Source organism: Hirundo rustica, chromosome 12 (genome assembly GCF_015227805.2).
Source record: "Hirundo rustica isolate bHirRus1 chromosome 12, bHirRus1.pri.v3, whole genome shotgun sequence".
NCBI classification, from domain to species: domain Eukaryota; kingdom Metazoa; phylum Chordata; class Aves; order Passeriformes; family Hirundinidae; genus Hirundo; species Hirundo rustica.
This window is the reverse complement of record NC_053461.1, coordinates 5,785,862-5,798,524: the sequence shown is the minus strand read 5'-3', so window position 1 is coordinate 5,798,524 and position 12,663 is coordinate 5,785,862. Positions and strand designations below refer to the sequence as shown.

General features: G+C 45.6%; 1 protein-coding gene across 3 annotated transcripts in view; it reads right to left on the bottom strand.

Annotated features, from left to right (window-relative positions):
- HEMK1 (HemK methyltransferase family member 1) overlaps positions 1-12,663 on the bottom strand; it is a 31,845-nt gene that overhangs the window by 14,649 nt on the left and 4,533 nt on the right. For 2 of the 3 annotated variants that reach the window (XM_040076524.2, XM_040076525.2), the window contains exons 4-5: positions 12,321-12,414; positions 675-824 (exon numbers count right to left, since the gene is read on the bottom strand). In XM_040076524.2, the coding sequence (XP_039932458.1) occupies positions 675-824; positions 12,321-12,414 (244 nt within the window). The remainder of the gene's footprint in view (positions 1-674; positions 825-12,320; positions 12,415-12,663) is intronic. The other variant, XM_040076526.2, reaches the window with a different exon arrangement.

Below are 12,663 nucleotides of genomic sequence, written 5' to 3'. Positions count from 1 at the left end.
CCAAGAGTATCTCCATAAACGTGTTACACACCACAAGAACCAGGGGCAAGAAGGGCTTTGGTCACCCAGGTCTCAGTCCCCTTCCTGCTCTTTTGATTCTGTTCAGAATCTGTGGGTCGTTACTAGGGAACAGAAGACTACAGAAACGTGGTTTGGCAGTTGTGGCAGGGAGATTTGCTTGTCTTATTGATCCCAAGTACTGGCACTGCCATGGTAATGCCTTTCCTGTATCATTTAGTGTTTAGTTCCCTAGAGACATGATCTTTTGATTCACAGCAAGGTGGTTTTTGGAGATGACTGCCTCATAAATTCAACTAACAGAGTGCGTCACCACGCCTCAGACCCTCCTGTCCTCAGGCCAGGTTAGTATCTTAAACCAACACCCACCAGTGCTACAAGGTAAGGTGATTATTAGTGAGCTACAGCAGCTCCAGAATGAGCACATTCACTTTTTCATTCTGGTTATGTTTCTGCTATTCCTGCAGACAGATGGGGAGAGGGACCAATTCCCAAACATCCCTCCTCTACCTACTAGGAGCTTACAGAGCCTGTCAGAGACCTGAGCTGCCAAAGTTCCATCAGAGAAGTTTGTGACATGTCAGTGAAGATGAGCAGAGTGGGACTGTCCTCTAACACAGGCATTTTTTACACCAGGAGCACTGAAGGGAGCTCACCTGTGGCAGTTTACAGAGCAGACTGAGAGCAATTGCTCCAGAGCCACAGCCAATCTCCAGGATCACAGGATGAGGAACAGGAACTGGGAAACAGAGGGCTGAATGCTCACATCTCTGAAATTCTTCCTCCACAACTAAAGAGACAAGATCCTAAGAAAACAAACAAACAAAATTACAAAGGGAGCTGTTTTGACTCACACCTTTGTGATCTGAGGACTGAAGTTTAAATTTCTTGACTCTGTACCCAATTAAATGTATTTTTGTTGCTAATTTTAAAAACACAGATGGTAGTAATGGAACTGACATGCCAGAAATCCCTTCAGCTCCATCTGCCCCACAGGATGCTTTGATTAGTAACCAAATCCTCAGGATACAATCTCCCACAGATCCTTTAAAATCCTGTAGCACTGTCGGGAAAAACAGTAAAAAGGTAGCTGGAGCACGTTATCTTCTGCAACACCATTTACTCCAAAATTTTGACTTTCAGAATTTGTAAGCTTCAAAACTCAAGATTTCTACACAGTCTCAGTAGGCAGGTGACCAGGACAGCTCCTAATAGCATCTAAACCAGTAATCCAACCTGCAGATGAGAAAGTCAAGGCAATGAGCTACTAAATGATCCAAATGAGCAGCTCCCTGCATGGATTTCAGATTGTGGACTCCTACTACATTTTGTTGCTATAAAGTCACACGGAAAAATTTTCATCCCTGCTCCTGGATCTGTATGCAGGTCTGCCATTTCTGTCTCCTCCCTCGCATCACTCGTATTTTTTAAATCCCTTTGCCATGTTATATAAAATCCAACGCAGCAGGAGAGGTCTTAAAGATTTCTAAGGTTTGTGAAAATGAGCTGTAACAGAAAGCACACATGTGCCTCCCTCTGACTGCAGCATCAACTTTCATTGTTATTCACCGGAGAAAACTGTAAGCTGGGAACCTTATGAACACCTTGAGTGCATCAGCAGCTCAGCAGGGGCTCTCAGCTCCCTCCCATCCTCGTGCTTTCAGAGCACAACAGCACACACAGGCCTTCCTGCCCTAGGTGCTCCCAACATGGCTAGGATTTTCCACTTGGGAGGGCTGCTCTTGGAGCTCTCCTGTAAATACAGCAAGTTTAACAAAAGTTACAAAGAATAACTGGAATATATAAAAGGAACAAGTCCTGGCATGCAGGTCAGTTTCTCTTTTACTTTACCATGGCTTTTATCAGGAGCCTGAACTGGACAGGCTTGTGCATAAGGGCAGAAGCCTTTCCTTGGATCTCAACTGGGGTGCAGTGCAAGAGATGCCTTGTGCAAAGCTGCAGTATTTCTGTAGAGATTCATAGCTGTTGGCCATCCTTCATGACAGGCCACTCCACATGTGCAGTAAGTGGGAAGGGAGATGCAAACAGGTATAAAAATGAAGCGCTCAGGTAGACGAGCTTTGATGAACCATCCCTGGAACAGGCAAGTTTGGGGACTGATATGGAAATATACTCAGCCAGGGATGAGGAGCCACATCACAATGTGCTGCCCTGGTCACCGTGTCATTACTGGCATTGCCAGTATGCCAGAATCACAAATTCCTCACTGCTTCTCTGAGATTCCTTTCCTAGACAATTATGGATGAAAACAGTCTCACAGGCTCCCAACTCAGAGGAAACTATTACAGGACTCCAACAGCAAAAGGGAAAAATAAAGACCTTATCTACCCACTTGTGTGAGAAGTGGCTTTGGCCATTCAAACAGCTCCAGATGAATCAGCGTGAAAACACTCAGGCACTGCAGACAGACAGAGATTGAAACCGCAGCTGCTTTGGCAAAGCAGGTGAGGTGCTGAGGATTCCAAGACCACAGAAGAAAAGGCACACAAAAAATTCTGCTTGGCTATTAAATCACTTCTTTAAAATACCAGCTATTTCTGGACACTTACAAACATTTCCTGGAAATCTCCACAGTAACTCAGAACCATCTGTTCCCAGAGTAGCACAAGTTACAGATTACAAATGTCCAAATGTGACTTCCATACACTAGAGCTATTCTAACCATTTATTAACTTCCTTAAGGTTTATCATTAGTAATTTCAAGCTTGATGGGTTTTAATGGAATGCCTACTTTACACATTCCACAGTGAAAGCATTTTAGTGTGCCTGCCAAAGCTCCCATTTAAACATGACTGATTTCAGGTTTTACCACATAAAATATAAATAAAATGGGATGTTGATATTACTTAGGCTTTGTATCCTGTTTTTGACTGCCTTACTTCATTGTCTTGGTTATTTCACTACAATTCTTACTGAGGCAAAGGCTGGTTTTCTCATAATACACATTTACCATAATAGTACAAAAGACATAAAAAATAATGGGACGACTAAAGGAATGGCATCATTTGCCAGACATTAGTACCTCACTACCATAAAAGGCTGGATAATTTTTTTAAACCTGATTGACAAGCAAAGAAGATGTATTCTAACTGACAAACAATCAGGAAAATCCAGCAACCATGACACAGAGTATGTCCAGTCATCTCACTCCCATTGCCACTAGGTTTCAGGAATGATCAAATTATCAAAAATTGTTTTGAAACTGTATTCATCAGATTCTTCTGAGTATTTTTCATCTTCTAGCAAATGATACAGCCAAAATCAGTGCTTCTCCAATCACACCATCACCTCCAAAATATCATCACTGGAAATTGATAAATTGATAAATTACAGCACTTTGCAGAACACAGCAGCACCCCTTTCAAATCCATCTTGGGAGAGGAAGTATTTCTGGCTGAGTATTACAGTGTTCATACAAAGACTACAAAACACCCTGCAAGTCAGACATTCCCAGCCTTTGCACAGGAATCCGACTGGAACCACAGCTGGGGAAAAGCAACAAAGAGGCTGATGGTGCTAAAAAGAGGTGCCTGGGACTGGCTCAGAGAAACTGGGACTGGGACAACAGCAACAACAACTTGACCAGGTAGGATAGCCCGTGTCTTCTCAGATTGAACAGATTCAGAGTACAAATGCCTGCTAACATGCCAACATTATCAAAAGCCATTTTAACCACCATTTTAATCACCAGCTTTGAAGGCTGAGATATGAAATTACAAAAATTCCACTGGGAAATAAAATAAAGCACTTTGTGACCCAATTCCATATTTGCCCACAGCGTGCCAATCACTGGGTAGAATGAACTCTCAATTGTAGAGTTATTAACATCCAAATTACTGCTTACAGTGTGAGTCATTATTGTCTGTTACAACCCAATCTACAACAAAATAAATTCTGCTAATTTTGCCAGTGCTACAGGTACTGGCAGAACCACTTTCATCCTGGAGCCTCGTGCACAAACATGTGGGTATCAGTGTGATAATTCTGTCAGAATGGGGAAATGGAACATTCTGAAGAATTTTTCTCCTCTAGTCTCTAGATATTTTCTCCTCTGAGCAAGAAGCTCCTTCCTGCAGCAAAAGTCAGTTTTGGAAGCAGTGAAGGGACTGAATGGCAAAGAGAACCAGAAAGACTCTAAAATCCTCTGCCTGCTTTTGCTAGCAATAGCAGCAAGGTGGAAGGGAAGGAAGGTCCCCTACACACTTTGGGCAGCCCCATAATGGAGCTGTTGACACCTGCATGCAGGGAAAGAGTGCACGTTTCATTCCATAGATAGGTGAGCAGAGATGTTCAAACAGCCAGGAGGAAGAGACAGAAGTCACATGGAAAAGTGGATTCAGTAGCCCCTGCTTTCCCGTGAAGCAAATCTTATTTACGGCCATAAACTAAAACACAAAAAGTTTCACCTCAACATGAGGAAAAAGTTCTTTACATTGATGGAGACAGAGCACTGGAACAGCTGCCCATGAAGTCTCCCCCTTGGAGATATTCCAACCCACCTGGACACATTCCTGTGACACCTGTTCCAGGTGACCCTGCCTTGGCATGGAGGCTGGACTGGGTGATCTGCAGAGGTCCCTCCCAACCCCAACTATTCTGTCATTCTGTGATTACCTTGTGCTTGCATATACAGGGGACACAAATATTTGCTTCTCATGCTACCTAATTTCCGGCACTCAAGGGGCTCTTGAGCTTTTGTCTCTTAGCCAAACCACTCACAGGCTGTTCTCACCTTGTGATTCCAGGAATTCTTGCTTCACTGCCAGATTCACTGCAAGTTCACACATTTATTTGGGTTTCACCACCCCTTTCTTCCCCTCGAGTGCAACAAATACAAAACTTTGAACACCTCCAGATTCTCCTGAGCCTCTGCCTCACCTTTCCACTCACAAGTGTGGTTCCCCAAGGCCCCCATCACCCTCTCTGTTCTCACAGGCTCTTGGTGTCACCTCTGCCCTGTGGCCAGGGCTCTGGTTCGCTGCATTTCTTGGAACTGCAGCTGCACAAAGCAGTGTGAGGCCAGGGGCTGCCAGCACCCAAACCACAGAGGCTGCACAGCTGCGGCCCAGGCAGAACCAGCACGGGCTCAGCTGAGTTCCAGCCCCGAGACAGGGAGGAGGCAGCAGAGATTCCTGGGCTCAAGGGTGGCTGCAGAGCTGAGCACAGGGACAGAGCTGAGGGCATCCTCTGCTACAGCTCAACACCCAGGAATGACCCATCATATGCTTCTGCCATCGAAAAGGACAAACTAAATAAAACAAGAGGAAGTGAGGAATGGGAAAGGCAAGGGTGGAAGTCACAAACTCCTACTGCACTCTCTACAAGCACCCTCTTTCCACACCCCAGGGGAAAGCAGGGAAGACAGGATTCCAGGGGTAAGAGCCAGGGTGGCAGGAGACTCTCAATTCCCAGGTGAGTCAGCTGGAAAAGAAAAGCAAAAAAACCCAGAGAAAGCCTGGTAACTTTCACTCTGCTCTCACACACTTTCTGGGAGTGTTTCCCTTATTTGTGTGCTTTCCAGAAACTTCTGTCCTCAGAATCCAGGACTTACCATAGAACCTGATCTGATATATATTAACCAAATCACCTCTCCCATCTTGTTTGCCCACTTGGTCGCCAATCAGCACATGACAAACACCAGGAAGCCAAGCTGGAACCACAACTCCATGGCAATGGCCCTAGAAGATCCCTGCCATATATCCCACTTCCAAAACGAAGCCACCAAACCAGCCCACTGCTTCATGGGCAGGCAGGGGATTTGTCCTGGGCTCTTCTGCCTGGCATCATAGTAGGAAAGAGAAAAATCAGAGAGTCACAGAATTTTCTGAGCTGGAGGGGACCCACATGGATCACTGAGTCCAGCTCTTAAGCAAATGGCCCATGTGGGGATCAAACCCATGGAACTCCCAGTATAAATGTATGGGAATCGAAGCATCTGAATTACTCCAGAAGAGCCAGTGATCCTGAGAGAAAGGGTGGCTTTAGGCATTAGCAATGACAGACAAGCATGTCAAAGCACACCTAATACTGAGGAGCAGAGCTCCTGGTATCAGGGGACATGCCACGTGCTGCTTCGTCTCTTGGAGCAGAGGCTGTGACAGCATCCAGAAATTACTTTACCAACAGGCAGCTCGTGCCCAAGAGAAATTACCACAGCTGTCACGTCTAAATTTAGCCATGCCCGAGGGGAAGAGTGGATCCAAGTCACTGTACACTGGACATACCTCACGTGTCCAGCACAGAGCTCTAGCCTGACACACCTCTCCAGAAGAAAGGCATTTTCTTTCTCTGCAGATACAGGTATTGACCACTGCCAGACACAGCATCTGGACAGATGCACTAGTCTAGCTTCCTAATCCCTAGCTCTAGTTACTTGGATGTTTGAAAAGAGCTTGGGGGAGGAAATGGATTTTTCCCCGCCCCCCCCTTATGTGGGAATCTCCTTGAGTCCCATCTGTCACAACCATTTTAGAGCTTGTTTTTCTCTAGTTCTAGTCCTACATCCTGCTTTCACTGCTGATGAGCTACAGGACTCAGTGGAAATGCATGGAAACAGGAGGCTCTTTCCATCATAACAGGGAGATTAAAACCCCCCAAACACAGGCATTAACAACAGAGAGATCTGTGAGAACATATTAGAAAAGTCTATAGAAGTTAACCTGGGGGACAGGTTTGTGCATGACTTAAAAGATCAGCTGCTGCTTTTCCTGCCTTCAGCACAAATTTTAACTTTAAATTTCTATTTTTTAGTCTGTCCTGAAAATCACCAACTTGGAAGTAATTCTCTCCACTAGCAGAGCCTTGTTTTTTTGTATAAGAAGCCAGCAGAAATTACCACCACAGTTCATCTAGGCCAGTCAGCCAGAAACAACCCTGTTTCTTTCATCATTTCCTTTTGAACAAGAAGAAATCTGTCTGGGAAAACACTCTGTCCTGGTTTTCAAGTGGCCAGCAAGAGACTCTTGCTACATTGTTTCAGCATTTAATTACACTCTCCCTTGAGATGTGCACCTTTTCTTTTGGCCTGCATTTATAGTACCTATTATACACTTGTCTGTGAAAACAGAGATACTTCAGTTTTCAAATTTCTGCTGTCTGTGCCAGATAATTTACCCCTAAGCTCGTCTTTGATGAGCTAGACAGCCTTTAACAACAAGGCAGACTCTTTCAACCTATTAATCCACACACTGTTTTTTTTCCAAATCTAATTTTCCACTTCTTCCTCAAGCAGTCAGTAACATAACTGGACATAATAGCTCTGCAGCTATTCCACTACTGCAACACTCATTATTTAATGCTGCTACGTGCACGGCGCACTCCCCTGTCCCACATGCAAGGATCTCATCAGCCCACCAGGCAGCAAAAAGTGGGTGTTCCTGGTCAGCCAATATCCCTAAGATACTGGCGGCCCCAAATCTTTCTCCAAGCCCTTCCGGCAGCACAAGTGCTTAAGCCACAAGGCACAGGCTGCTCTATTTGTGTCTCTCTCTGTGATCCTATTAAACACTTGTGGCTGGCTCAAAGGGCAATTCCAACTGCTCTGCACCAACAACAGGCTCCCTTTGTGATTTCCATTCCCCAGCCTCTGTGCCACAGCCCACCTGCAGAAAATATTGCTCTCCTCCAACACACTGATGAAGTATTGCCTTTCATATGGGCAAAATCTGATCTGTGAGGCCACAACAGCAACGCTCCACCTTTAGCACATTTGCTTACAGCTCTATTTTGACAGACAGCAGATAATTTTTGATTTATTAAATAATGCTCTACTGCATGTTTAATATGCCTTATACAAGTCGACACATATTTCAAGAAAGGACCTTAAGCTACGTCAAGACAGAGCACTATTCGTCTTCTCATTTCCCAAACTGGGAAGCCCATTACACAAAGGGGAAGCAACCTTCCCTTGAAGAGACAACTGCTCAGAGGCAAAACTATGACAAAAAGCCAATCTCCTGACTCTTGATTAATGGCTGTACTCACTAGACAGTGTGACCTTTAGACCCTTCCAAGAAGTATCCATTTGTGGTAAAGAAATTAGGGAAATGAAAGGACATTTCTGCATCAAAGGCTTCCTTTCAGCACTGATTGGAACAGAAAATATATCACTGCTTTGATATGAAACACTGAGAGAGAAAGGGCCTACCTTGCAATTTATTTATTTGCATATACAGGTCAGGAAGGGAAAATTCTCCCTTCGCTGTGTGTTGGACCCTCTTGAAAGGTTAATGATTACGTTTATCTCGGAGTTAAACTTCATAAAAGGTTTCTCTGCGCCAATTTTTGACTTAAGTGCTTTTTCAGAACACCCCACGCAGTGAATGCCATTCCACAGGCAGGTGCAAGTAAACAGCACTGACTTCAGGTTTCAAGCATGCAATCATGGGAAAGAGACAACCTACTTTGGGAAACAAGCAAAAGAGCTTAAAAATCACAGGTGGAAAAAGAATAGACAGAGACATAACTAAAAATAACAAATGCTGTAGTGAATGATTTAAGTGTTGTACAGTAAAAACTAAAGCTTCTCCTTTATGCTTTAATTAACAGGCAGCACCGGAAGCAAAGGATGCACTTTTCCCATGCACAATACAAGATCTGCTGCCACATGATGCCAGGGAGGTTAGACACAGACAGACTCCAAAGAGGATTAAACAAATCAGTGGGAGCCAGATCCATTAGCAATTATGAAGCAGGACGGCCCCAAATCCAGCTTTGGCTAAGAACAGTCCTTAACTGCTGACTCCCAAAAGAAGGGACCCTTCCTTTTCTCTCGTCATTTTGCTCCCACCATCTGCTACAGGAGCCCGGATCAATAGTTGCGAGGCACAAAAGATGGCCATTTGTTGTTTCCACTGAACAATGAAGCCTTCTCAGAAGCACCAGAAATCCAGGGATAACGCATAGGAAATCGAGCCGCCAGGAAGGTGGCGAGCGTGAGCCTGGAGCGCCCTCTGGGGATCCCAGCCGGGGATCCCGGGGATCCCGGGTATCCCACACCCCGCCTCGGAGGAGGCCGAGGCAGAACCGTCCCTAAGGAAGTCGTGGGGAGGATCACAGAGCCTGCGGCCACCGGACAAAAAAACGAATGACACGTTCATGCTGGCTGAATTCTCCTCTTCCTTGTCCTATTTCTCTCAAAGCAAGGCCTTCTAAAATTTTAGCAGTTAAAAAAATACTTGCTGTGGGAAAAAGTCCTTCTTGTCCATTAATAGTGAGGGAGCAGTGTTGAGACAGGGATGCCTTGACAGTACAACAATCACTTGAAAAAGATAATTCACTGTGCACACCCCATAACTTTGGTCCAAACGTTGCCCAGTGCAGAAGCCTGGCTCCGGTGCCACAGGAGGAAAGCCGGGAGGATGCCAAGTTCCAAAGGCCCTGACAAACCCACTCTGCACTCACAGCAGCCGGCCCAAAGCTTTCCTCCCAGCAGGCCAGAGCTTGAACAGGACCTGCTCCTTCCCCGCTTCTGGCTGCCTGTCCCCTCCCCAGCCAGATTCCCATGGAACAGAAGAATGAAGCCACATGTGCTGCAAAAATATTCCCGGAGGGAGAGAACAGGAGAGGGCTCAGCTACCAGAACGAACTGAATAGATGACATGGGGGCAAATTTCACACGAGACAGAACTGAGCAGACAAGGGAGCTTCTCTCTCTGCATGTGTCTCTGTCCCCAGGCCTGAAACAATGCTCGCGGTTTGGGTCATGCTGTGTTTAATTTCATGCCATTACCAAGGCGCTGGGAGCAAGAGTCATAACTCTTCTGTTGCAATCATAACCCTTCTGTGCAATCAGTGACACACAAACGTGTGTCACAAACATGGCTCCCCTTCTTCTCAGACTCAAATCAGCACACAGGAGCACCTGCAGAAGCTACGTACAGAACATTAGGAAGAGAATTCTGAAGCTGCCTGTGTATGTGCACTAATGAGTCAGTTTAGGGGGTCACATTTTCTCGGCCAAAAACAAGACACGTGGCTTGTGTGTGCAGTCACAGATAAACTTGAACCTGGGATAACAATTAACTACTTCCTAAAGAACAAGGATTATTTACAGAAATTCTCTTGTGAAAAGTTTCAGCGCTACTGGTTTTAAGAACACTGCAGACAAATTCTAAACAAAAGGAAATCAACAGATGCAATGAACTTTAACATTTCTGAAAGCAGGTATTTCCACTGCAGTTTTCAAGTCCAGTGAAGGCTGAAAAAAATTATTCCAATGAAACAAAACACAAAGCCCAACCCAAACATATCATACAAAGTCAGAGATTACCAACCTTTCCTTGCAGCAGAAGGAAAGGATCTGGACACCACTTTGTGCAGAGCTTACACACAGGACACAGCTCCTGGAAGCAGCACCAGGCTATAGCCACATCCTGCCACATGCTGCTGAAAGGCTGGGTTTTGTCCCCGTGGCTCTCCTGTCACAGGAACCTCCCCAGCACATCACAAGCAAACTCTCCATTGCCCACAGAGCTCCTTTCCTGAATCATTATCATAAACTTCTGGTCTTCTGTAATAAAAGCGCTAAAAATGTGCCTTCATATCAAGTTAAGTAACACAACAAATGAGGTTTTGCCAGAGACAAGGTTTGGGTTAAGCTGTTTACACTCCATTTTTGTACCAGGGTATGTTAAGTGGTTTCAAATGCATTCCAGTTTGGACCAGCGGAGTTCCTTTTACCAAAATCAGACATGTGGGCTCAATTAACAACATTCTCAGGCATTGGCCAGCCCAGCTTCCACTCCACACAACAGGCCTTTGTTTTGAGCCTGGCACTGCACGGGGACAACAAGAGCACAGCTCCAGAGGAAGCCTCACCAGCAGATATTCTGACTTGCAGAACATACAAGTTCTCCCTGATTTCAATGCTCCCATCGCATCCATGAACTAACTGGGATTTGAAGGTTGGACATACCTTCTCGAATCACTCAGAGCAGTAATACTGTTGACAATAACAAAGCCAACCATTGCTGGCTCCATCTGGCAGAATTACTTCTTGGAGCTCCACCTCCAAACTCAATCACCACAGACTGATCGATCCAGACCAGGCAGAGAGCTCTCGCCTTCTCTGGACACACGTGTCAGCACTATGATCTAGGGCCCAGCAGATTCTCCATGAGGTGCTGCTGATGTCCCACACCAAACCAAGACTCTGGTTCTAAATATTCTTCCTCTCTCTGACTTTGAGAGGATGTCTGTGTTGTAGCTAAATGCTCTGGAACTGTTCCCCTCATGGATTTCAGTACCACCCTTTTCCTCAAAGGGCACAAGAGAAGCACAGATTGTCTTTGTCCTTAAATTTTTGTTTCATTTGTGCACATTACAACAGGCAAACAGTTGGAAGAAATGACAACTACACTGAAACGGGTTTAAGCTTCTGGGACTCATAAATGGACAAGAAGGTAAGAAGACAAATTCATCTCTAAATGTTAACACAGGCTCCAAAAGAAAACAAATTCTCAGAAGGTAAAAGAACCCAAACCAATCCAAAATAAAAACAAACAAAAAACCCACCTTGCAAATCCTAAACCCTCCTGAGGACTAGTAAACAAAAATTTTCCTTGCTAGGATGGCTCATGTGCTGAAAGTGAAAGCTAGGCTACTGTCACCATGGCAAGTGTTACCATGTAGATCTTAAGCTCTTCCACAGCAGTAGGAATGCTGGGGAACACGGACTTTTAACTTGCTCATGCATGGCTGTCCTTTGCATTCTTATGACTGACAGTCACATTTAATTCCAGCCCAGGTCAGAACTTACCTTTCAGTCTCCTGTATTTGTCCAGAAACCACCATGGAGCCATGACACAGATGGTAGGTGCCACTTCCTACCAGCCAGCAAATGGACACTCAGGCTCTCTGAACTCCATTACTGTTTTCCTACTACTGCAGGGTTCTGCTGGCAATCTCTGGACAATGTTTAGATTCCTGCATGCACTAAGTCACTGGGATATAGCAGTAGATGTTTCGAACTTCTCAAGAGTCCTTACTATAGCAGAACTAAGGAAAGCAAAGCCACATCCTTCCATCAATGGTAATCGGTTTCTGTGTAATTAAGGGAACCTTGCAACATCCCTCTCGCTGAGGCAGGAGGCAAAGGTTACCAGCATCACAAAGGTTTTCCAGATCACAAGCTTTGAATCACTCCCATTCTGAATGGAGCGATCTGATTTCCTCATTGCTGCAGCCTCACAACAGGCAAGATGCCTTCACAGCAACGCCCTGATTGTATCGTGCAACTCACACACCCAAGCCCGCCCTCACCACATTCCCCATGTTCGTACCTCTGTTTCAGGCCGTGGAATAAATACTGGGGGTCTCATCTTCAGGGTCAGGTCCTGGAAGTCCCACTCTCCAAGCACGTACTGCACTGGCATCCTGCGGCAGGCAAAGGGAGTGGGAACGCTTTGGGACTGTCCTGGGAGAGCAGAGGCACTGTCGTGCCACGCTTACCTCACTGCTAACCACAGCCCTGCCGAGGGCCAGCAACTGCATAAGCAATGTGCACGCTGAGGGAGCGGGGGCAGCTCCCTTCACACAGCACAGCTTGTTATCAAGCACTGGGATTGGGAACTACAGGTCAGTCAGCCCCACCTCGGTACCAGGGAGACAGGGAACAAAGAGTCC